The sequence below is a fragment of the Dendrobium catenatum genome, unplaced genomic scaffold (assembly GCF_001605985.2).
Source record: "Dendrobium catenatum unplaced genomic scaffold, ASM160598v2 fragScaff_scaffold_71, whole genome shotgun sequence".
NCBI classification, from domain to species: Eukaryota; Viridiplantae; Streptophyta; class Magnoliopsida; order Asparagales; family Orchidaceae; genus Dendrobium; species Dendrobium catenatum.
The window spans coordinates 1,956,099-1,981,365 of record NW_021318533.1 but is presented as its reverse complement, the minus strand read 5'-3'; the positions used below and the strand labels follow the sequence as shown (position 1 = coordinate 1,981,365).

The window sequence follows — 25,267 nt, the reverse complement described above, 5'->3', positions numbered from 1 at the left end:
GTCGTTGACTTGCTTTGGTGAGTTGCTTGCTTGGGCGAGATCATTGGAAGATTTGGCAAGCCTGTCCAGAGCTAAATGGCTTTAATTGAACTAGGTCGACTTTGACCAAATAAGAGGTGATTGACACTTGACAATAACTTTCCATCGTCACACTCCATATTATCCATACTTGATAAAGAATCAAGCCATGAAAATGTATGGGTTGCATCAATTGTAACATAATTATTAGATTAAAATTTGTTTTAATATTTATAAATTATGGCGCCAAGCAAGATTTTGTAGAAGAGGCTATTTTTTATAATATCTTAAAATTGGATCAATTTTCTTATTTATTTTTCAAAATTCATGTTAATTGAATCACACAAAAACTGTTATCTTTTATTTAACATGAAATCGAATTTTATAGATTTAACATATTTATTCATAAGAAAATGAAGAATATTTTGTTTAAAATGTAATTATAAAAAACGAATTTAATATATAAATAATAAATAGTAAATAATAATTACATTATATTTTCAAAATCCTAGTGAATATAATCAGTTATACCACAAATTTTTTTTTCCTAATAAGCATTAAGCTTCTACCACCGTTTCCTCGGGGGCATTTTATAAGAAGGAGCGCATTTTATAATGTCGCACAACTCAATGTTTATCGCCCAATGAGGGGAAATTATTAGGTGCAGACACCGGACTTAGGAATGCGTCCAGATTACTGGATACACTGCGTGCGTTCTACTTATACTCTGCATATGTTATGCTTACACTCTAAGTATTTGTAGATACACAACAAATAAGCAACAAATCTTCACAATTAAATATTTGTTGCTTATTTACTGTGTATCTACAAATACGCATTATATACGCAGTAAATACTCAGAGTTGTAGGTAGTGTTTAAGCATAGGATACATAATATCCGGATACATCTCTACGTCCGGTATCCGCACATAATAATCTCTCCTCGTCGCTCTCTTCGCACATGCTGCACCGTTCGCCATTACCCAGCCGCAGATCCTTCTGGATAGCAAAGCTCAGCTGAAAAACATGAAAGCTTCCTTCATCAAAACCACATCCATACCAAAATTCCGAACTAATTGATTTTTCTTAAAGTGCCTCCAGCCGTAAAACCCTAAAACATTCAAGGAAATAAAATTAAAATAGATAAGATGGAAGATCGAACCAGTACGTTCCGACCTAAATCCAGAAAAGTACGAAGATAGTAAAATCAAACGTTGACGAAGGAAAGGGTTACAGACTTTACTTGTTCAAGGGGTTGGACAAAGACGAGAATTTGTAGGAAGCTAAAGAGATCGAACTTGAGAATTGTGAATAAGTTTAACCTTTTAGAGAGAAGCGATGCGAGATCCCGCTTCAACGCTGGAGAAGAAAAATGTAAATGTTGTCTAGATAAGCACCGACTTCTAGTCAGAAAACCGTTCAAAAATGGAAATGGAACAGTAGAATGGCCCCTCTGCTACACCATATTGTTTTTCGTATCCGGGGAAATGGCTTTTTATAAAAAGGAGCGCATTTTAAATTAAAATTAGTTGAAATAACAGGTTAATAAAAGAATTTTAAAAGAGCAATTACGAAACTTAATTATCCCGTTTCTACTGAAACTGAATCTTCATTATCGAGTTTTTACTTTGACGACGATTTTAAAAGAAACCGGAAGATGAAATTACGGTTTCTTAAGAAACCAGATTTTCATCTTCTGATTTCTTAACAAACCAATTTTTTTTTTCCTTTAGAAACTGTTACAGTGAATTAAGTTTTAAAAATCAGTAAGAAAGCCATCCCAAACGAAGCCTAAATCACATCAAAGCAGTATATATTAATAGGCTATGTCTAAGAGGCCTCGATTTTGAAGTAACGAAGCTTGGCTCTTGGATCTATGTGTGGATGTGGCTTTCTTATGTTTGTTCGAGGAGCAAAACATAGTTGAAAACATCCTCTAAGGTTTGTCGATCACAAGGAATTTCCTAATGGTTCTTAAAGCAATAAAAAAGTTATTCCAAATGAAGCCTTAATTTTTCTTAATATTCATTCTAAGATCAATGGCAAATTATGACTAATTTGATCAAATGGGTTAACATCAACATGCTATGACCACAAATTTGATCTATTTGACCAACTAGGTTAAATTATTCAAATAAAGTTAAATCAACTAAGATCATGATTTGACCATTTAGTCAAATGAGTCAACATAACCTGTTTGGACTAATACGGGTCAAGACGAGTAAACCTTATAATGCCCAAAAATATGGATTAGATTATTCAATTAATTAATTTCAAAATTGTCCTCACCAACAAGCTTATCTCAAGCTAAAGCCATTAACCTAATTTTTTACATAGGATTAACATGCATTAGTTAGGATTACCATTAGTACATGTTGCAAATTAGATTTTCCAACATATGCCTTAATGTACTATACCACTAATCATTGTGCAAGCTCCTTGGAATCACCCAGCCTTTGATCTTGCATGATCAGCAATAGGTCATAGGTGGCAAGGAAAAGAGGGTGATTAACCATGGTTTAGTGTAGAGCTAATCTGAATTTGGGGCTATAAAGTAAATCACCCGCTCCCTCCTCAACTGGGATTGAAAGAAAATCACGAGAACCCAATGGTTGGAAATGGCTGAACAAAATTTTCAAACTAAATTTAATTCAGTAGTTATAAAAACTTCAATAATTTGTGTCCACAAATAAATCTACAGAGCATTTAGAGACAAACGCAACTAAATGACCACTAAAAATACAGTAACAATGTTATACAATAACATTGAATCTATAACATGCATTTCAGTGTTCACACTTAAATAAGTAAGAAGTTCTAGTTTTCACGATATTTTTTCAGTAGTTGGTAATCAATAATCAGTAACTATTTGCTCAACAAACAGAGTCATCACTCTTTGCTCGTTGGCATAGAAATAACTGTTGCATCACATGAATCAGTAGAGGATAACACCTAACCACAATATTTAAAGGAAAGCTCATAAGCCCACCATTCTCTACATGTCAATCTATTTTCATTCAATGGATCAACTAGTCTTTACTTACTTTTTACACATATTATAATAAAAGCAATTGCGACCGATTATTACTCAATCACATATACATATTCATTCTCGATGGTTGTATTAACAATATGCTTAAATAAAATATACCCAATTTCTATATAGTGTGAATCATATAAAGTTCAATTACTTCTATTTTACCCGATAAATTTTATAAATATTGCAATAAAAATATTCCAAATAATCAGTACGATAATGTACAAAAAGTTATCCAGTAAAAGTTCAATAAAGTAGAAAGAATATAAATAAATCAGTTTTGAGGAGAAGTCAGTGGTCAAAATCAAAATTTTTGAAAAATTAAAAAGGATTAGAATCACTTACTTTGATATGAACAGTTTTAGTAAAAGCCTCAAAGCGATCTAGAGACCAAAAATCCAGATTTCCCATTCGCTCTCCTCCTTCACTGAAAAATAAAACAATTGTAATTCTTTACAAATACTAGAAAAAATAATGCGCTCTACGCCTAGCACTGCAATGCTCTCTAGTTCGAACAAAAATTCAAAAATTTTCCCATTTTCATTTGTTTTCAAAAATTCAAATTGTTACATAATGTAGCCTAACTACAAATGTACAAGCTAGTTGGTAATCTCATTACGCCATATTGCTAAGTTGGCCTAAGTCGTTGACTTGCTTTAGTGAGTTGCTTGCTTGGTCGAGATCTTTGGAAGATTTGGCAAGCTTGCCCCGAGCTAAATCGGCTTTAATTGAACTTGGTCGACTTTGACCTTGACTTTGATTTTGAACAAATTTCTTGATATTCAACTATGCAAATTAAATAATTAGAGATGATTCACATTCTCATATTATCCATACTTGATAAAGAATCAAGCAATAAAAATGTATATGTTGCATCAATTATAACACAATTATTAGATTAAACCTTCTTTTAAGATTTATAAAATATGTCGCCAAGCAATATTCTGTAGAAGAGGCTATTTTTTATAATATCTTAAAATTGAATTAATTTTCTTATTTATTTTTCAAATTTCGTGTTAATTGAATCACATAAAAACTGTTATCTTTTATTTAATATGAAATCGAATTTTATAAATTTAACATATTTATTCATAAGAAAATGAATAATATTTGTAATTAAAATTAATTACAAAATGGATATAATATATAAATAATAAATAGTAAATAATCATTACATTATATTTTCAAATCCTAGTGAATATAATCAGATATACTACAAATTTTTTTTCCTAATAAGCATTAAGCTTCTACCATCGTTCCCCGGATACGAAAAACCATACGGCGTAGCAGAGGAGCCATTCTAATGTTCGATTTCCATCTTTGAACGGTCTTCTCACTGGAAGTCGGTGTCTATCTAGACGCCGTTTACTTTTTTCTTCTCCAGCGTTGAAGCGGGATCTCGCACCGCTTTTCTCTAAAGGGTAAACATATTTTTCAATTCTCAATTCGATCTCTTTACCTTCCTACAAATTCTCGTCGTTCTCCAACCCCTTGAACAAGCAAAGTCTGCAACCCTTTCCTTCGCCAAGTTTTGATTTTACTATTTCCGTACTTTTCTGGATTTAGGTCGGAACGTACTGGTTCGGTCTTCTATCTTATCTGTTTTAATTTTTTTTTCCTTGAATGTTTTAGGGTTTTTACGGATGGAGGGACTTTAAGAAAAATCAATTAGTTTGGGAATTTGGTATGGATGTGGTTTTGATGAAGGAAGGTTTCATGTTTTGCAGGTGAGCTTTGCTATCCAGAGGAGCTGCGGCTAGGTAATGGCGAACGGTGCGGCATGTGCGGAGAGAGCGACGAGCGACATGCTAATTGGCCCTGATTGGGCGATAAATATTGAGTTGTGCGACATTATAAACGCGGATCCGGGGTATTGATCGTGCCGTGTTCTCTTGTGCTTTTTTCCTAATTTGTGAATCTTGTTCTTGGTTACGACTTTTCTACCTTCCTCGTTCAGTTTATTATCTCATTATTTCAACTTGACTATGCTATGCAACCTGGGTTATAAACAAAGGGCTGATCAGCTTAAAAGTTAGCAATCACGAATTTGATTTTAATGGGAAATGCACAACTAAAATCCTTACTCTATGCGTGCAATCTTTCCACAACTTTATGATGATTGGGAACACTTGTGGTGCTATTGTCCCTGACTCCCTATACGTGAGGACAACAACAACTGTATCTTATTCATCACAAAACAACATGCTTCACCAATTGAAGCCTTAGTTTATGCTGTATGAAGCACATTTGTGCATAGTTCATGTATATGCCTTATCTAATAGTTCTAATTTCCCATTGCAATTTAATGTTGCTTTTCATATTTTCTATGACTTCGGTGGATTTTTCTGACTAATAGGCATACTCATTGCATGAGGCTCTTGCCAATTACAGGTCTAGATGGTAGTAAAATTTACCTTCGCTTTCAATGGGGAGGTTGTTTCTATTGGTGAAATTCATGACCTTCTATTTGGGGTTAACTTATCCATTGCATAGGTGTAGTTATTCATGAATTGTGAATCTGAATCAAGAAGCTTGCATGAGAGATTGATCGCACTATTGGTTAGCATGCAAAAGATGTAATGGAGTCTTCCTTGTGACGAGAAAGTTTAGGTGGTAGCCATGTTTACTGGTAGAGTTTAAGATGCACATGGTAATGCTTATCATTTCCTTACATGCAAAAAGCTAGCACAATACCCATGGCTAGGTGGGTTGAATGGTTTTTGTGCCAAATTATAGGTAAGAATTCTTGCCAAAATGTGCAAGGTGGGCTATTAAATGAACAACTTATTGAATCATTTTCATGTTTGGCTGTTTGAAAAACAATGTTTGGTGTATGAAACTAATTTATTGTTCACATCAATTATTAAGGTTTATATTCTATATGGCCTTGTATTGTAAAGGCATAAGTTTCCCTTTTGGCTACTCCTTACATATTTCCTATTGGTTCTTCAAGCCATTTCGAGAGATCAGTTGCCTTTTGAAATGATGAAAGAGCTCTTTTGCTCACTTTTGTGACATCATGCTCCCTGATTAGCTGTTAGTCCGTTTAGCGATTTGTTGCAATGATGGAGATAAACATTGCTCCTTATCCAAGTTATTGTTGTCATTTTTTAATAATTGTCGTAGGTGTTATCCAAACATTTCATGTGTCAATTAGACAGGATTTTTTTCTCTCAATGTTGTAAAAAACTTTTGCCAATCCTTAAATTTGAATGTTAAGAAATATATATTTTTATTTTCTCCTTTCTCAATGGGATTCCTTGACTCTGATATAGGAAAAGATCATCTTGCATGCAACATGTTTAATTTCTTGTTAATTAAGGATACGAAATCTCTTATTTGCCTCCATTTTTTGGCTTTCTTACTTGATTGAATGTATGTTAAGAAATATGATTTTTTTTTCATAATGTGATTCTTTGATTTTAAGGCAGATAAGGGCGATCACCTTGCATGCAATTTATTAGATTTATTGTTAATTTTAGAATAGCTGAACCCTTATTTGCATCCATTATCCAATTATCCCCCTGACTGATTATTTCTGACGTAGGTGGTTTTCTATTTTATAAGAATATTTCTTTAAAAAGGCAGAAAAAGGAACTAAATTTTTTTGCTTTATGGATCAGATTCTCATTGAATTGGTGATAATCTGTTCATTGATTACAGTATGTTATATAACCCTTATTTGCATTGGTTATAATATGTTCACTGAATTCCAGTATGTTATATAACCCATCTCAAAGTGTTGCACGTTTCGACAAGCTATTTAAGAAATAATTTGTTAGACCGGTCCATTGGACTGGTCCAGCCGGTCCGTGCGGGACCGGCCCAGCGCAAACTGGGCGGAGAAATCTCTGCCCGCGGAGATGCCGAGCAAGCCGCACACCGTGCGGGAGCTTTTTAGGAAGTTTTTTTGAGGGTTTTGAGAGGGAAATTTGAATGTAGGGACTGTTTAGGGATTTCCTTTTGATTTGTATGCATTAAATAGTTTGTTTTCCTAGGGTTTGAGCATCTTGAATTTGGCTGAAATTTGAGATCTCTTAGATTTAGGTTTCTTTGGGCTCTAGCGGCGTCTAGAGATTTGGGAGAGATCGATCCTCCTCTCGAATTGAGGATCAATTGTATCTTTGCTAATTTTCTTGCATCTACTAGTAAAATACAAGTTTTTCCTACGATTTTCTCTCAGTTTTCTACAGTTTTTCCACTGTTTTCACTGTTCTCCTGCTCCGGACAGCAGTATTTCGTGGAGATTTGCTGTAAAGGTGAATAGGAAATACTTGATTTCAAGTATTTCCTATCATAATTATTTTGGAAATCCAGATAAAGTCTACTAAAGAAAAAAAAAGTGGAATTAACAGTTGAATGTCTTCTCTATTTTTTAATGGAGCTGCACCCCAACTTTTGAAAGGTGAATAGGAAATACTTGATTTCAAGTATTTCCTATCATAATTATTTTGGAAATCCAGATAAAGTCTACTAAAGAAAAAAAAAAGTGGAATTAACAGTTGAATGTCTTCTCTCTTTTTTAATGGAGCTGCACCCCAACTTTTGTATTATTGCACATTTTAGCATATGATCAAAGGTGTTAAGCCCAAATATGCCTACATTGTTTATACGATTCAATTCTAGTCTTAAGCCAACCCTTGGTAGTTTTTTTCCCCATTTCTCAGCTTCAGTTTATTTATTTATTTATTTTGAAGATATAGCTGGGATGTTTGGATCTTTTATAGTTGTTTTAGTTTTTCCATTCAGTCAGCAAATTCAATAGCATAACGCTACATTTTTATGAATTCTGTTTTCATGACATGCAGACAAGCAAAGGATGTTCTTAAGGTGCTCAAGAAGCGGTTGGGAAACAAGAATCCAAAAATACAACTTCTTTCCCTTTTTGTGAGTATGGTATTTAGGATTGTGAACATATGATGTATTATAATTTTACATCCAAACCTCAAAAAAATGCTTTAATTGAGTAGTTATGATGCCATCCTTATGGTCATAATTCCTAGTAGTAGATTGTTAACATGGCTGACAAATTGATATATGCGTGAGAGAAGATTCTGTACATTGCGGACTTTTATTTATTCTAGCATTTGCTTTGATGTAAGTTTAGCTTGACTAGCTCCTTATAGCTTTTCTAGAAGCCTTTTCAAAAAAATTGCTCAATGTTCAAAGATTACCATTTCTTGTTTGCTTGCTACAGATTACAAAAACATTGGTGCCTGAATTATTTATGTGTAATTGGAACTTTGTCCTCATAGCAATGAGACATGAAGTTGGTTAATAGACTATCTTTTTGGTTGGCAATGTAAAATGTTTTAGATGAGTTGTTTTTCTTTTAGGATTATGTAGCCAAATTGTGACCGTGCATTTATTTAAACTAAAGCTCTCTTTAAAATGGAGTAAATATGATTTATTGGTTATGAATCAGTCTAAAATTTCATTTATGAGAATATGCCTGATGTGATGCATGAGTTGAGTTACACAAGATTAATAAGAAGATTTAAACAATAGCTTAACCACTTATATAATCATGCTTCAAATTAAAATCGATTACAAGAATTCATAGTGTTCCACTTGCGTAGGCAAAGAAAGTACAAGGAAATTAGCCAAACAATTTAAGCAAATACAAAGGAGAACGTAAAGTTAAAGTTAGTGATTTGAATCCAACAATTAATAATGAGTTGTTCACCTTGAGGCCTCTTCTCTCTTTTCCTACGAAACTAGGTTGAGCGGCGGAAGATCGTCCACGCTAGAAACGAGGTTGCCACGAGGAGGGAGGAGCCAAAGAACGTCGCCAAGGAGAAGGAACTCGGAGGTGGAGGTGGCACGAGAGGAAGACCTTTAATGATCCACGTGTAGTCGGAGAATTGGTCGTCGACGGCGTCCACTAATGTTGGTAAAATCCGGCCCAAGTACTCTTCAACGGTATTGTCGAAGCCAAATCCAACGTCGAAGAAAGGAGATCTTAAGACGTGGATATCTCCGTAGATGTCGTAGAAGAGTCCGTGATCAATGGCGGGATCCGCCATACACCATGGATTTGAAGACGAGCAATCACCTAGAGCCACCCAAGGATAGGAAGGGGCGGCTTGAAGAGGAGGGGAGGCCGGCGATAGAGAGAGAGGGAGAGGGGTTGATTTGCTTTGGAAAACTGAAGTTAACTTCAGTTTAAGGGAATTGGGAGGGAAAAAATTGAGATTTGAATTTCCAATTAAGTGGAAATTAAGGCATTAAATAAAATTTAAGTGGATGGAGCCATAGGGGGAGCCGGCGGTAGAGAGAGAGGGGGAGGAGATTTGAAAATTGAAATTAGTTTCAGTTTTGGATGTAATTGGAGGGAAAATATTTGGACTTAATTAGGATTTCAAATAAGATGGAGAGTTAATTGCCTAATTAATGGGGATTCCACATAGGGGGGCCGGCGGCATAGCTAGAGAGAGAGGGAGTTAGGGAGAGAGGGGAAGGGGTTTCCAAATTAGGATGATGACTAGGAAAATCTTTTTCTCATGAATCCAATTTCATTTAATGTGAAATTGAATTCAAAATTCAAAAACTTTCCTAAAATAGAACTTCCGAATTTGGAAAGAAATTGAAATTTGAAATTCAAATTTCAAGAGAGGTGAAGAGAGGGAGAGGTGGTGGGAGGATGGAGGTGGGGAGGAGCCGGCGGCAAAGTGGCCGGCCGGTGGGGGTTGGGGTGGCCGACGGGTGGGGATCCCAAGGAGAAGGCATGTGTGGAGGGGGGTCCGGCTTCTTCCAACTTGTTGGTGTAGATGATGGCGTTTGTGGATGAGGAGAAGATCTATGGAAGCAAATACTAAGAGAACTCACAAAGAGATCTCATGTGAAGAACTCACTAAGAGATCTTCTTGATATTGAACTCACAAAGAGAACAAGCATAAAAATTTTCATTCAATAATTCATTCCTCTCATACAAGATACATGAGCCCTTTAAATAGGCTCCAAATGACAACAAGTACAAAAGTCTACTATGCCCCTTGGGCTACAAGAGAAAACAAATACCCACAAGGGTAAAATGGGAAAAAACTGAAAGTAAATAAGTAATAATAAAAAATGCAGATACAAATAGTCCTCAGTGGTACAGGCTCTCCATCATGTCCGTCGATCTCTGATGTCGTCTCTGATAGACGCGCCGGAATCTCCTGTCTATGCCCCCATCAATGCCAGTTCTCATTTATCCTTTCTGAATTTATTTCTTGGTTTTGTTGTTTCTTGGTGTATATCATGCTGAGAGTGTTACTTTTTTCCCTCAAGTATTTTTTTCACATCTTTCGTCCCAAACTTACTCAACTACCGCCCAAAACCTTGAAGCAAATCCGGCCATCCAACATTCCACCAGCAAAAACTGAACCCATGATCTTTTCTCTGTTGGATTTAAACCTTTTAATTGGGCACAGAGGTAAAAATCTTGTTATTTGTTTCTGCATTTTGCATTCTCTTGCATTCATTATAATGATTATTTTACTTCTGATCATCCAGGTGTTAGAGACTTTGAGCAAAAATTGTGGGGATAGTGTTCACGGGCAAATCATTGAACGAGATATCTTACATGACATGGTTAAAATTGTGAAGAAAAAGGTTATATTCTGTACGAACAATTTTAAATTATATCATATGTATCTTACTATTTTTAGTTCGATATAATTCTGTTGTAATGGCCACTTCAATTTATACAGCCAGACTTGACTGTAAGAGAGAAGATACTGGTTCTCATTGATGCATGGCAAGATGCTTTTGGAGGTGCTGCAGGGAGATATCCTCAGTACCATTCTGCATATCGAGAATTGAGGGTATGCTTTATGATTGTAGTTCTTGTATCGGGCAAAATAGATTCTATATTTATTTTTTAAATTATCCCTTGAAAGTTTCTATTGTATCACAACTTTTGAGTAAGAAGGTGGATGATGTTTCTTCAATACCCAGGTTTATGGGCAAGAAAGTTTAAGTTGGGGCCTTCTTTGCTGGATAACATAGTAAGGAATGATTGGCTAATTGATGGAGAAAATGTATTGGTTTTTAAGGCAGTCATGTCTTTAATACATTACTTGTTTATGAGATTAGGATCTCTTGCTTATGGTGATGTTGCATAATAAATTTTTTTCGATGAGCTTATCAAATAAAATAATGGGGTATATAATGTAGATTCTAAAAGTGAAACGAAGTTAGTTCTAAAAGAAAAAAACAAAAATGATGAGGACATCAGTCAGAGATTCGACATGTGTACCATTGACGGAATCGTAGATCGACGGCTACGATTTAGAGTCTTTACTTTTGATGTATTGTATGTTTTATTTATTTTGCATTTCAATTTTCCTAGTTTACCCTTTTAGGTAATGAGTTCTTATTGTAGCCCTAAGGGCATTTGAGCCTTTCTTATTTTCTTTATTATTGTGGCCTATATATAGAGGTCTTGTGCTTTGTAAGAGGTTAATGAATGATTAAATGAAAATTTCATATTTGTCTTCTTCTTGTGTGTGCACTTGAGAGAGGAGAAGCTTAGGAGAGGCTCAAACGAAGTGCTCAACAGCCCCTTCGGGCGAGCTCTTGGTTTTCCCCAAAAACTTCTTCTTTTCCCCACCACCCGAACCCCTTCTCTTCTCCCACCCGTCGGCCCACCTCAGCCCCTCTAACTTCATCCTAACGTCACACCCAAAACCCCCCATCCACCGGCCCAAACCCCCCTTCCCCTCTCCTACCCGATACCATCCCTTTCCCCCTCACCATTGCCGCCGGCCCACCCCCATATCCACCTCCTTAATGATGACTTCAATCATCATAATTGCTTTCCTAAATTAACCCAAGCAAGAAAGGAAGGATTTAGTATTATTTGAAATTTAAATTTGAATTTCAAATACATTCCTTATTTACAAATTCTAATTTAGGAAAGTGCATAACTCTAAGTCTGATTTAAATTTAAATTAGATTAGATTTATTATTCTCCTTCCTAAAATACATAATTCGTTTTGGAAGCTTTTAAATCCCTCCCCAAATTCCCTCTTCGTCTCTAGATGCGGCCGGCCCCTTCCCTTGGCCTCGACTTCTCTCTTTACTTTATTTCCCTAATCCAGATTTGAATTCGAAATTAAATTTCAAATTCAATTCCCTCCCAAATTACTTAAATCTGAATTTAACTTTAGATTTAATCATAATCCCCTCACCCAAACCCTAAACCTAACATTGCCCCCAAACCACCCTCTCTCCTTGGCGCCCCCCCTGTGTTTCTCTTGGAAAATTGAAATCTTTCATGAGTTTGAGAGCAAATAAGAGAAGACAAACTCCGTCCTCCCATCTACCCTTAGTGCATGGTTGACCCTGAGGTCAACCACGAATTCACATACAACGTTCAAGGGGAAATTGACATCTTGCTATCTCCTTTCTTTGATCCAGACTGGGAATACGAGGATTCAGTGGAAAGCCACGTTAATCCCATACTCTGTCATCTCGCCGATACGATTGACGAGCAACGACCAACGAGACATTGGCAAATCGTAGGCTGATTATCAACCTCCCCTCCTCCGGCTACTTCTCTGACGAACAAGGCCTTACGCGTCTCTTGTCTTGTGGTGGTATCACTAGGATTACTTCTACCCTTTCTCCGCTAAACCCTAATTTCAAGAGCGAGAGTGAAGGAACTCAGGGTGAACACTTCTTGTTGTTACGCCGTAGATTTTTGTTTCATTTCCATTAGTTTTACTTTCTTATTTTGTTGTTACTTGCAAGTATCTTATTAATCTCATTTGTAATCGCTTGTTATTACATAAACTTCTAACGGAAATTTCTAATAGATTAACTTGGTGAGACATAAGTTTACAATTAGCAAGGTTAAAGTTCAAATTATTTTTAATTCCAAAAGCAATTCTTGTTTACTTACACGTTTCACATCAATAAATGTAAAAAATTTAGATACATTTGAAATACAAAGCAAGATTTGGGGAGTTTTGAGGATGTAATAGTTTTGGTTTACAAATCTTTTCAATAGAATCTTGAATATTTAGAGGATGCTAAATGATTGGAGAAGATGGGAGCATGCTTAAGATTGTGATGAATATTAAATGTTATTTTGTTTGCAAGTATTTCAAATACATGTGTATTTCAAATGCAGTGTAAAATAAATAGAGTAGTTTAATTTCCTTAAAACGTATGGTTGGTTGTAAGTAAATCCATAAAATATTTTTTTTTGGTTGGTTGAAAAAGAAATACATTACTTTAGGACACGGTCTCATAGGAAAAAATGTTTGGGGTTGGAGAGATCAAGAATTTGTGGGGACAACGTGCTTATATTGGGTTGGGGTTATCAAGGATGAGGCCAGGGACAACACAATATTGGGTAAATTTCAAATTTGTTAAAAATGGAAGGCATGGTTGGGGGTGATTAGGTCGGGGCTGACAAACAAGTGTTGACTTTGACTGGCAAGGGCAAGGTCGGGGGTGGTGAGATTAGGATTGATGCTCATGTGGATGGAAGGCGGTTGTGTACTATGAGTTCTCTGTATTTGATATTTGCCTTATTTGGGTAAATTCAAATTCGTCAAAAACGGGCATTATGAGGTGTTTTAAATCCCTTATACAAATAGTTTGTATTTAGTTTACTTCAAACCAAACTATAGAAAAATAAAATATCTGCAACTCTTTTGTTCTATACATCTAATAATACTTTTGACCCAACCACCACTAAGTAATCATTTTTTGTGATAGAAATAAAGTTTTTGGAGAGAGTATTGGTATAAACATTAAAAAAAAATGTTGGTTTTGAATAATCAATCTGATTTCATTTTCTGATGATTTACTATAAAATCGATTTTTTTGAGATAATTATGATACACATATAGAGATCAAATAAAGGATGTGTGTTTTTTATTGATCGTAAGAAGGCATATGATTGAGTACTCCAATGATTGATTTGGAGTGCATTAAGGAAGAAATTTGTGTGTCAACTGTCAAGTGTATGTTGAATTTGTTAAGGTTATGCATGATGGAGAATTGACTTCTATTAGAAGTGCTTATTGGAGGGAACAAAGAGTTACCAATTATAATAAGTTTATATCAATAAAAAATAAAGAGTATATATTGTATCATATTTGGTTATGGAGATGCTTGCAAAGAATATTCAAATTAATGTGCTTTGGTATATGCTTTTTGTAAATGACATAGTTCTAGTTGATGAGATATTTATTGAAAAGTTAGAATAGCGAAGAAAATGTTTTGAAGATAAAGGGTCTGGATCCATAGATTAAAGATTCGAGTATATGATATGTGGATATGATATTAATAATTATCCATCAATATTATTAGAAAATACAATTATTCCTGCATGTGATAGATTTAATTATATTTGATGTATTATATCAAAAATATGGATATAATCACATGGATGAGGATGTAACTTCTAGAGTTAAAAATTAATGGTTAACATTGAGAAATGCTTTGAGGGTAATGTCCGATAAGAGATATCATTGGATTTAAAAGTACTTTTTATAAAGTTATAATTAAGTTTTCTATGTTGTTTGAATTAGTGTATTGGCATATAAAAAAATATTGATAGTTAAGTAGGCTGTGGTGAAAATGGATGTTTAGATGAATGTGTGCCAAAATTAGGAAGGATAAATTGAGGAATGATTGAAGATACGGTAGTTGAAAATGCACTATTAAATTGGTAAATAAAATTAATTTCAAAGGATTAGAAAGAAAAATTGGTACCCATGGTAACATGGATAGGAATTATTCAAATGATTTACAAATAATTGGTTTAAAGCTTCAGGCAACACTCAATTGGAATTAGTAGAAAGTGTGGTTTCATAAAGTTAACCCTAAATAGTTGTGATAAGATTAATGATAATAATGCTTATGGTAACAGTAGGTTTAGTTATGTCAACTCTACTTGCATATACGCTACCATAAATATCCATCGGCATAAGCTACTATAAATATCCATCGTCATGGCTTTTTCTTTTTTCTTTCGTTTTTCTTTACTTTGTTTTTTCCTAGGTGATTTCCTGGTAAGGTCTGCAAATTTTTTCTTCTTTTAAGATTTAATGGCATTTAGTGATTTATATCAGGCTTTACATATTCATATTTGCTGCAGACATTTCATGTATAAAGGGCTTTTTAATCTTTCTTTTCATTTAGATCTTGTTGTAAATTTTTTACGTTGCTGATAGGCTGCTGGAGTAGAATTTCCCCCTCGAACAGAAAGTACAGCCCCTCTGTTTACCCCTCCACAAGCACATCCTATAGAGCCTCATCCTGTTGAAGCAACTTATGATGCTGCTTTACAGGCTTCTCTTCAATCTGATGTTTCTGCCTTAAGGTACTTGCCATGCTTCAATCCGTTATCTTTTTTTATCCTGGTTTCCTCACATTACCTCATTTATGCTTAGCATGTACGCTAACTTTTTACTGTTATTGAGCATCCGGAAACAGGCCATGTTTAGTGGGATGATATCTTTGTCGCACTGCATTTGTATCCCTGGAGAAAAAAAAAAACTTCTTTAACCATTATTGAGCCTTTTTGATACTAATTAAAATCTAATGATCTTTCTTTATTAGATTTAAATTAGAATTTGACTTTTAGCAGGACACAATGGAGAAAAAAAGATTCATGTAGCCCACGTAGTCGGACAAAGGCTTGATGTTGTTGTTGTAGACAATATGTGTGTTTCTGGCGATTCCGCTTGCTAAAGCTTAATGAGAACTCTGCAAGTAGTGAACTATGATGCACACACGGCGACACGGATACGACACGACACGTACACGTCAATTATTGAAAATATAAGACACAGACAAGGGTTGGACACGTTATTATAGTTTTTATATTTAAAAAATAGTGTATAAAAATTAAATAAGTATAATTTTAAAAATAATTTGAAAACAATAAGTCAGTTAACTAGAATTTGCGCTTAAAATGATTAGTATAGGATGTTGAGAGTCAGGCGTCGATGCCGTTTATCAGTCACCGAGAGAGGAGATGAAAATACCTTCACTGTTAAAAAGAAATGAAAATGAGAATATTCGATGATTGGGTATTAAGTGCGGACGTTGATTAGGTGTTGTGGATAGGAAATAAGAAATTTATTTTAAATCCCGCCAAATACAAGAAATTTTGTTTAAAAAAATTCATAAAATATTTAAGATACACGTGTCGGACACGCGTGACCAATTTATATTTAATATTTATTAATCGGACACGTTTTCGGCGTGTCCGACACGTGTCGGAGGAGTGTCGGGCGAGTGTCGTGTCGGTCACGGTGTTGGACACTGCACGCCTCTTTGAGGAGAAGTGTCGGTGCATCATAGGTAGTGAATAGTTGATTTTGTAGCATTTTGATATCTTGTTCTTAACATTTGACAACTCTTGTGGAAACCTGAGGAAAGCAATATTTACAGCATTTTTTATCCTTCGGAGAAGTATCTTGGAGTGGTTCTTATGATTTCTGCTTTTATAGCGTGAAGTGTGATCTAGTTGTGAATGACTCTGTGTTTCATTTTTTGGCTTGTGCATTGTTTGTGCTGAAATTAAGATATTTGATCGTAGTTGTGCTGAGCTTGTCAATATCTACCTCTCTCAGATTCTTTCATATCTGTTTTTTACAAGTAGATATTTACTTTCCTATGAATATATCTTTCAGTTACAAATGAAACGGATTTTGTACAGGCTTACTTCTATAAATGTGGAGACAGTGTTTCATTATTTTATTTCATTGAACGTAGTATATAGATTCAAACCTTTTTATACTTTAGTAGTTAGTACCATCTTTACTTGATTGTTAGCAACAACCACAATTGAAGCTGTTCTGTTGTTTTTGCAGCGTGGATGAGATTCAAAATGCTCGAGGCATAGCTGATGTGCTATCAGAGATGCTTAATGCATTGGATATTCAAAGTTCAGAGGTTAGTTCATTTATATTTTTGCTAGTGATTCCTAAGAATCTAAGGCTTATTATTATTTTCTAGTTAATTAAAATTTTGAAAGCACCATGCTTTCTCTTCTGTATGTTTGTTTTAAAATGATGAACTCCAATGATTATTCAGAGAAATTTGCTTGCCGTTAATATGCTGGCTTACAAGAATTGTTCTGTATTGAAACTTTGACCTATCTTAATTCCTGCTCTTAAAATATTGTTCTGTTCAATATGTGTATGAGAATATGGGATGCTACAGGCATCGCTGTCTATTTCCAGCTGTTACGTGATGTCAGTGTTGTTGGATGCAGCATAATGATTTTACATTTTCTGTCTTGATGTGCATGAGGGTGATAAAATATCTGCTGTTGGATATTTTTCATGGTATAATTAATAGTGAAACATATGTGCTAACCTGATTGAAAGCTACTAGAAATATTTATTTTTTTGAGAAAACATTTATTGAAAAATAGTAAATTTCAAACTCAATTTGCGGCGTGGTTCTAATGTTTCTCAAATCCAATTTGGATTCATGCCGGGTAGGTCTACTATGGAAGCCATATATTTATTGAGAGGTTTGATGGAGAAATATAGAGAGAATAAGGAGCATCTACATATGATATTTATTGATTTAGAGAAAGCATATGATAAAGTTCCAAGAGAAGTGCTATGGAGAGTTCTTGAAAAGAAAGTTTGGATCTATTGTTCAGAGTCATGGTGAAATAGATGGGGATATTATCAGCAGAATTCAAGTTGGATGGTTGAAGTGGAGGAATGCATCGGGCTTGTTGTATTATAGGAAAGTCCCCCTCAAACTTAAGGGAAAATTCTAAAGATGGTGAGACCTACAATACTTTATGGTGTCGAATGTTGGCCATTAAAAGAAAAAACATAATACTAAGTTAAGTGTTGCAGAGATGAGGATGCTCAGGTGGATGAGTGGCTTTACCCTTAGAGATAGGATACAAAATGAGCACATACGTGAAAAGGTTGGAGTAGCTCCAGTGGAAGATAAGATTAGAGAGAGTCACCTTAGATGGTTTGGTCACATTAAATGGAGGCCTTCCGATGACCCGATTAAGAAAGTTGTGGTATTAGATTTGACTTATGTTAAGAAAGGTAGAGGTAGACCTAAAAAGACTTGGTTAGAAAATATTATAAATGATCTTTCTTTATTAGATTTAAATTAGAATTTGATTTTTAACAAGACACAATGGAGAAAAAGGATTCATGTAGCCGATCCCACTTAGTGGGACAAAGGCTTGATGTTGTTGTTGTTGTGTTTGTAGTAAATTTCAAACTCTTGACCAAGGAGCTTATTCTGGATCTCAATTTGAATGTTCAAGTGCCTAATTTTTATGTGAAAGCATCAACGAAGAGTGAATACTATAAACCACAGAAGGACATTTAAAGAGATCAAGCAGCTTATATGAACATCAAGTTTTATGTGGTTCAGAAGGTGTTAGTCTTCGTCCATTGTTGCATGGATTGATGATGTTGTTTGCTATAGTCAGAGTAAACTACAACATTTGCTCTACCCTTTTTCTTGTCTTTCTTGTTTTGTTCTCACTCAAATTCAAAATATGGAAGATCACCTAAAGAAAAAAGCCAAGTCAAGCAGCCAATATATATAATATTTAAGATTGAGTTATATAGTATCAAATAACCTTTTCACTGTTGCCTTTTCTTTTTTCATTAGCAAATCCAAGCAGCTGCACTTATCTTCTTGCATTTTCACTGTTGGCTTTTTGAGATTTGGATGGCTAAAATTTTTCAATAAACTTATTTAGTATAACAAATATATAAAATATGATATTATCGGGAATCAATTCATGTTCAATTTAGGGATTGCCTAGAGAATAAGGAGTGTGTCTATCTCAAAAATTTATTATTTAGTTGGTTGAAGAAGCATTTTTTGGTTCGAAGTGTAGAACTTTAGATTAGTGCCATGCACATTTTGAGAATTGCCCACATCAAAAGGTATTCTTTATAGAATAAAATTAAGAGATATTGAATATGAATTCCCTCATGGGAATTGAAAAATTGCCTACCTATAAAATGATAAAAACAAGCACAAAATGGATATATCAATTTATGATGAATTTATAATCAATTACCTATTTTTTGTGCAACATCTACACTATTTCAAAATTGCCAATGGTAACATCCTTAATAATAATTAAGCTCAAAGCTCTAAACTTGCTTAATAATAGCTTGAATTTTAATCACTCAAAATCATAATCAATTTGCTCAACTCAAGAATGGCTTTCTTGAAATTAGTTCAACTCAACTTAAAATTAACTTGACTATATATGTGTCTTTGAATATATATATATATATAAATGAACACACTAAATAAATTTATGTTTTTCAGTTTGCATATGTAATTTATGTCAAACATCTAATATCATTTATACTTTATATTTTGTGAAGTTATCTAGATAAGATAAATGTGCATTTATGTATGAACTATTCATATAAGCATGTATTTAATTTATATTTTTATTATATACTCTTTTAAATTTTGCATTAAAACTTTTCTTAAAACAAATAGGTTTATGCAATTCATCTTAAAAGTTGACGAAGTTTACCATTTTTTAGTTGGGAGTAGAATTTGGTTTGAGCTGAAAGGGAAATCTTCCATTTCAATTCTAGGTTGGCTTGCTCTAACTGGATTCTATATCACTCCTATCCTTAAGGAAACATAATAATCTTTTGTTTGAGTCCTATTGAAATAGTATGAAATTGGTGAATAGCCAACGATGTCTTACCTTTTTTATTAAGCATTTGGAATGCCGTGATTTAAGTGCATACATTAAATTAGTAAGTTGGAGAAGAACGTTATCCATTAAATCTCAATATTATAGATAAAAAGAAACATACAATTGATGTATGCATTGTCCAACTCATATAATTTTTAAAAAAATGTAGGAAAAAATATTTTAATTTTCAGATGAAAATTTTTAGTTTCTTCTACCGTCAAGGTATTGTTGTTGTTGATGTATTGCTAGGCGGTAAAGCCTAAAGGTTCTCAGTTTAGTCTTGTGATTTAACTTAATTAAGTTGATTCAATGAACCATACTTGATCAAATTGGAGAACATGCTTCGGACAATAGCTGGGTTGCCCCCTATTGCGAGTCATGGATTCTGAAACATTGAAGAGCCTCTCTATCAGAACATGGTTAGATTATGTAGAATCATTCCCCATAACTTGCTCTTGTGGGGGCCTCGTGCACTTTTTATGATGTATGCTGCCTTATTTGGGGGACTTAGTGTATTTTTTCTTTAAATCAACACCAAGCGAAGTTGTGCTTCGTACTCCACTAAGAAATGGCACTCTTTTCTTTGCTGTAAATTTTTTGCTATTTTTTTTACTTTCATGTAAATTTCACTCTTAACAATACCTAATGGAGAAAAAATATTCATGTAGCTAACCCCATTTAGTGGGATAAAGGCTTGTTGTTATTGTTGTTGTGAAGTAGTCTAAAAGACTAACTGTTATTTTGATGGCAGAATGTCAACCAAGAAGTTATTGTTGATCTTGTAGAGCAATGTCATAGCTATCAGAATCGAGTCATGCTCCTTATTAATAACACTGGGTATGGATGTCATAGGGAATTTGTACAAATGTTATAGTTGAAATTGTAGGTTTTTGATAGCTTTGTTTGTCACTCAACAGAGATGAAGGACTTCTGTTCCAGGCCCTTGCACTAAATGATGACCTGCAGAAAGTACTACAACGTCATGATGACATTGCTAAAGGGACTCCTATTAAGAATAACAGTACAGGAGGAGTTTCTGTTGCGTCTGTAAGAGCTCCAGTTGCCCCTGTTGCGCCTCTTGTTAGTCTTAATCATGAGGATGACGAGGCAGAGGATGAGTTTTCTCAGCTGTCACGCAGGTAGCTAACCTTTTTTTTAAAGAAAACTAAGCATCTTAATTTCTGCGAATATTTTGTACTTGACTACTTAAACGGAGCTCATTGCTACAATGCCACTATCGTCAATGGTTAGTAATCAACACCTGTCATAATTGAACTGGTATTGAAGATGTTACTTTCTTGTTTCTTTTTTCCAAGTTAGGAATTTAGTAATGGAAATCATTGTGTTTATTCTCATTGGAAGCATTGCATTAAGCGATGAATTAAGTATAAATTATATATTTTCTTTTTATTAGTTTTATTTTATTTTATTTTTATCTTTGTAATTAGAAGTATGCCAATGATGATAGCTAAGAGAAAGATGTAATTTTTCCTAAGAATTAGGTTTGTTCATATGGTTTAGCATGATTTCAGTTTGGTTCATTGTAGCTTAACTCATATAGTAAGTTATTATAGATGTTTTGCTGATTGGAGAAGATAAGTGATTGTTTGCTTGAATTCCTTTTAAGTGTTGATTGCTTTGAAGAAGTTCTGAATTTTTTCCTCGGGATAATTTGTGTACCACCTTAGGCTGTAGTGTCTGGCTTTATCCATTCTTTGGGAGAAGATTCTTAAACTTATTTCCCTGTGAATTTGATAGCTGAGGAGATCTGGTTCATGTTTGTTTTCCCATTTTCCATGATTTTTGGACTCATCTAGCGTTGTTTAGCATGTTTATGCGGCTTTCGTATTTTGTTTCCATTCAATACTACAGCACCAAATGGGCTTAGTAGTTTGTTTGTTATGGATTAGAATTTTTGAGTTTTAAATTGGGCCAGAATTTAATTTATTTTTTAATTTACACATATTTTAAGCTGTTTATGTGATTCACTTCTACTAGCTAATAGGATGAGGAGTTTATAAATAAATATTCAAAGGCATTAATGGAACATGATTGTCTGAATAAAATTCCTCTTTTTAATTTGTAATCCGATGTGTTCATTGGGTGTGTGATTCCTTCATGTGTATTGCAATTGCGACCACTTGATTCTTGGCTCATCTCTTTGTACCGATGTGAAACCTCTTTTTTTGTTTTGGTATTTTCATTCCATGTTCTTATTTTACCTACATAATTTATTATTGATTTGTTAATGTTCTTATTCAAATTTGGCAAAAAATTAAAATTATGGGAATTAAATTGCAATTATTTGTTGATTTTCATTGTTTATTTATTTATTTATTTATTTTTTTATTTTTTTTTAAATGACCAGTAAGATCCACCTTAATGGATTGCCTTAACCTCTCATGTGATCGGGCAACAGAGTAACCCAAGGGTTATTTCCGTCCTTGATTTTCATTGTTTAGAATTCTAATTGATTTCTTTAGTTATTCGCCACTTCATATTTGGGTTTCAATTTTTTTATTTTCTATTTACATTTAAAGACAAGAAGTTGTTGAATTAATTAGTGGCTTGTGATATATGAATACTCAAGTTTGTTTGCATTAATTAGTGATTTTGATGTACTTTACTTGAATTTGAAAACATATTATTTGACCACTTAAAAATTACTTGGGAATACCTATTAATAAATTAGGTCCAATATATCTCAAATAATTGTATAATAACCACGATTGAGTTATCTACCCCTGAGCTATGTTGCCTTGGAAAATTTAATTGGTGAATGTTGGTTGACTAAAGATAAATAGATAGGTGTTTTATTTTGATTTGGTGTTTGTTTTGACATCTCAATATCTTTAGAGTATTTGCATGCTTTAATAACTAACGATTAGCATTATATTTGTAACACTTGGATTGATTAATGCCCCAAGTCAGAAGATATTAGCTTATGTGAATTACTTATATGGAAACTTCATGAAGAAAAAGACTTTATGTTTAAATTTTCTCTACTCCATCATGTGAGTAATAAACTTCTCATTTCTGTGATACTTTTTGTGTTGCGATCCTCGTGTGACCCAACTCAGTGTCTTATCTATGCAAATATGTTTTGCTTTTTATATTATTTTTTTTAAACAAATTAAAAATTTGTCCCAGATAGGACCTTAGTTTTTCTTCCTAAGCTTCAAGAATTTTCATGGACTCTTTCTTAATGTTGAATCAAATGATCATTGATTTGGTTTTGAACCTCAGATGTTCAGTCACCATGAAAAGATATTCATGTATGATGACCATCTTAACAATAATAATTTTATTATGATCATAAGTAGCTAAAACACACGCATTATAATTATTTCATTTTTCTCAATGTTCTCAACAATAGGATAAAGGAGTTTCTATTCTTTCCCCTTATTATTTGTTTTCTTGTAATGATGACCCTTAATATGCCCACCCCTTCTAAAAGCTGCTTCTGCTTTTTGCTTCACTTATGACTTAATAGTTACATTTCAAACTTTTCAATAGGTTTTCCCTTTTCTTTTGTAAAATCTGCTTGAAATGATCCCAAACTTCTCTAATTTCTTTTTCCCTTGTCTTCTACTTCAACAACTTATCCCACAGTTTCATTCTTCTAATTATTTTTATGGTTGTTTTGTCAGTTTCTGCCAACCTGATTCGCATCTAGATCGACTTTGAGTTGGCATTGCTGTTGGAAGAAGTTCCTCACTATAGTTAATGATAAATTATGCAAAGGAGATAAAATCATATGATTAGTGGACCAATGCAATGTAGAATTGCGCTTTATACTAAAATTTATATCAACAGTTTTAATTAATGCCGGGACAAGGTTTTTTTTTTCACAGTTTTTAACTACATGTAACTTGCAAATAACAATTATGTAGGTTTGCATCACCGGTTGGTGCAAATTATAACCACTTTAGATAACAAGGGATGATAACCATTGTACTCAGAAAAAAAAAAAAAAAAAACTTCTAAAAGGTTCTGAAGAATGAAGTGTAATTCTAAATAATGTTTCATTTTGCGGATTCTAGATAAAATCCCGGTGAATAACCCCATTTATTAGCTAATCATTTTGCTCAAGTTAACAAAAATTAAATCAATTTTTTTTAAATGGAATGCTAATCGAAACTTAAATTAGGAGATGGCAGGAACTCAAAACTGAATAAGCTAAAAAGAATGAAAAAAATTTCAATTTAAAAATTGGAGCAATGGAAGCAATGGGGATCTTACCAATCAATGATTGTAAAAATACCAAATCATCTTATTCAAGCATAATGCTCATCACATGAGGCATAGAAATACGAAGGCTTCAAAGAGATTAGCATTTACGCGTGAGAAGGGAATGTGTGAGAAGGGAAGGAAATAAGCAAAGTTCTGGGCTTCGGTGGGGGTACTAGAAGGTGTCGTTGAGTAAGTGTCCCTTCGTCAGTCTCAATAGAAGCATGCTAGGGTTTTTGGGAAAGGAGGGAATGAAATGAGGTGTGTTGTCAATTGATAATGAAAAACTTCTCAAGTGCAATTTGTTATAAGGAATGGGTTGGGATGAATGGGGCCATACATATGGATTTTTATAGAGGAGTTGGAGATTTAATTGTGATTATCCATTAATATTAATGAATGGCTACCTATAATGCACCAACATTTACCCACTAAGTGGTATATAGTGTCCATCACATATTCGACATGACACATGTTTAACATTCCAAAGATGTGTCTTATTAAAAAAATATTAAAAATAAATTGAACATGCGTGTCTTAAATTTTATGTTTTTTAATATAATTTCGTATTTCAAATTTTATTTATTAAAAAATAAAAACTAATTTCATATTTCCTCTTTACAGCCTCAAATTAATTGCTCGCACTCAATATCCATTCTGATGTAAATCAAATAGGAGTTGCTTGCGGAAATTAAGATGAAAGTTAACTAAAGCGTTACCACCACAAATTTATCACCAATAAAATAAAGGATTAAATATATTCTAGGTAATTAACTTGCTTAGGCGAAGAGTTGCTTTGAGATAACCAAACAATTCATAAACATTCAAAGATAAAAGAACTACTTAAATGCTCATAACAAAATCCCACAATTAATAATGAGAAAGTTCACATCGAGCACCTTCTCACTCATTCACTCTTTGGCTTTTAGCGGAGAATAAAGAACTACACGAGGATGGAGAGCACCACTACGGAAAAGGAGACGGACTTCGTTAACGGAGAGGTAGCCGCCGGTGGAGGAGGTGGTGGATGATGCCTGGTGATTGTCCAAAAGTAGTCTCGAAATCGGCGGTCGATGACGTGCACAAGTGTGGGAGAATTCGCTCCAAGTATTTGCCAACTGTGTCTTCTTGCTCAAACCCCGCGTCGAAGTGCGGAGATCGTAGGACGTTGAGACTACCATCGGCGTTGAACAAAAGCCCCCATCAAATTCGGGATCCGCCATTCAACAATGAAGTGGGGACGGGAAGGAGAAAAGAAAGGAGGAGTTGGGTCGTGAGCTAGGGAGAGACTTGGGGAAAATCTG

The 25,267-nt window shown here is 34.1% G+C and overlaps 1 protein-coding gene across 3 annotated transcripts in view; it reads left to right on the top strand.

Moving 5' to 3' along the window:
- The first annotated feature begins 4,284 nt into the window (after window positions 1-4,284).
- Window positions 4,285-25,267, top strand: part of LOC110104257 (TOM1-like protein 4) — a 30,361-nt gene continuing 9,378 nt past the window's right edge. For 2 of the 3 annotated variants that reach the window (XM_020833280.2, XM_020833279.2), the window contains exons 1-9: window positions 4,285-4,476; window positions 4,783-4,925; window positions 7,864-7,942; window positions 10,553-10,651; window positions 10,750-10,863; window positions 15,232-15,380; window positions 16,879-16,960; window positions 20,485-20,570; window positions 20,651-20,872. In XM_020833280.2, coding sequence (XP_020688939.1) covers window positions 4,819-4,925; window positions 7,864-7,942; window positions 10,553-10,651; window positions 10,750-10,863; window positions 15,232-15,380; window positions 16,879-16,960; window positions 20,485-20,570; window positions 20,651-20,872 — 938 coding nt within the window. In that variant the 5' untranslated portion in view covers window positions 4,285-4,476; window positions 4,783-4,818. The other variant, XM_020833281.2, reaches the window with a different exon arrangement.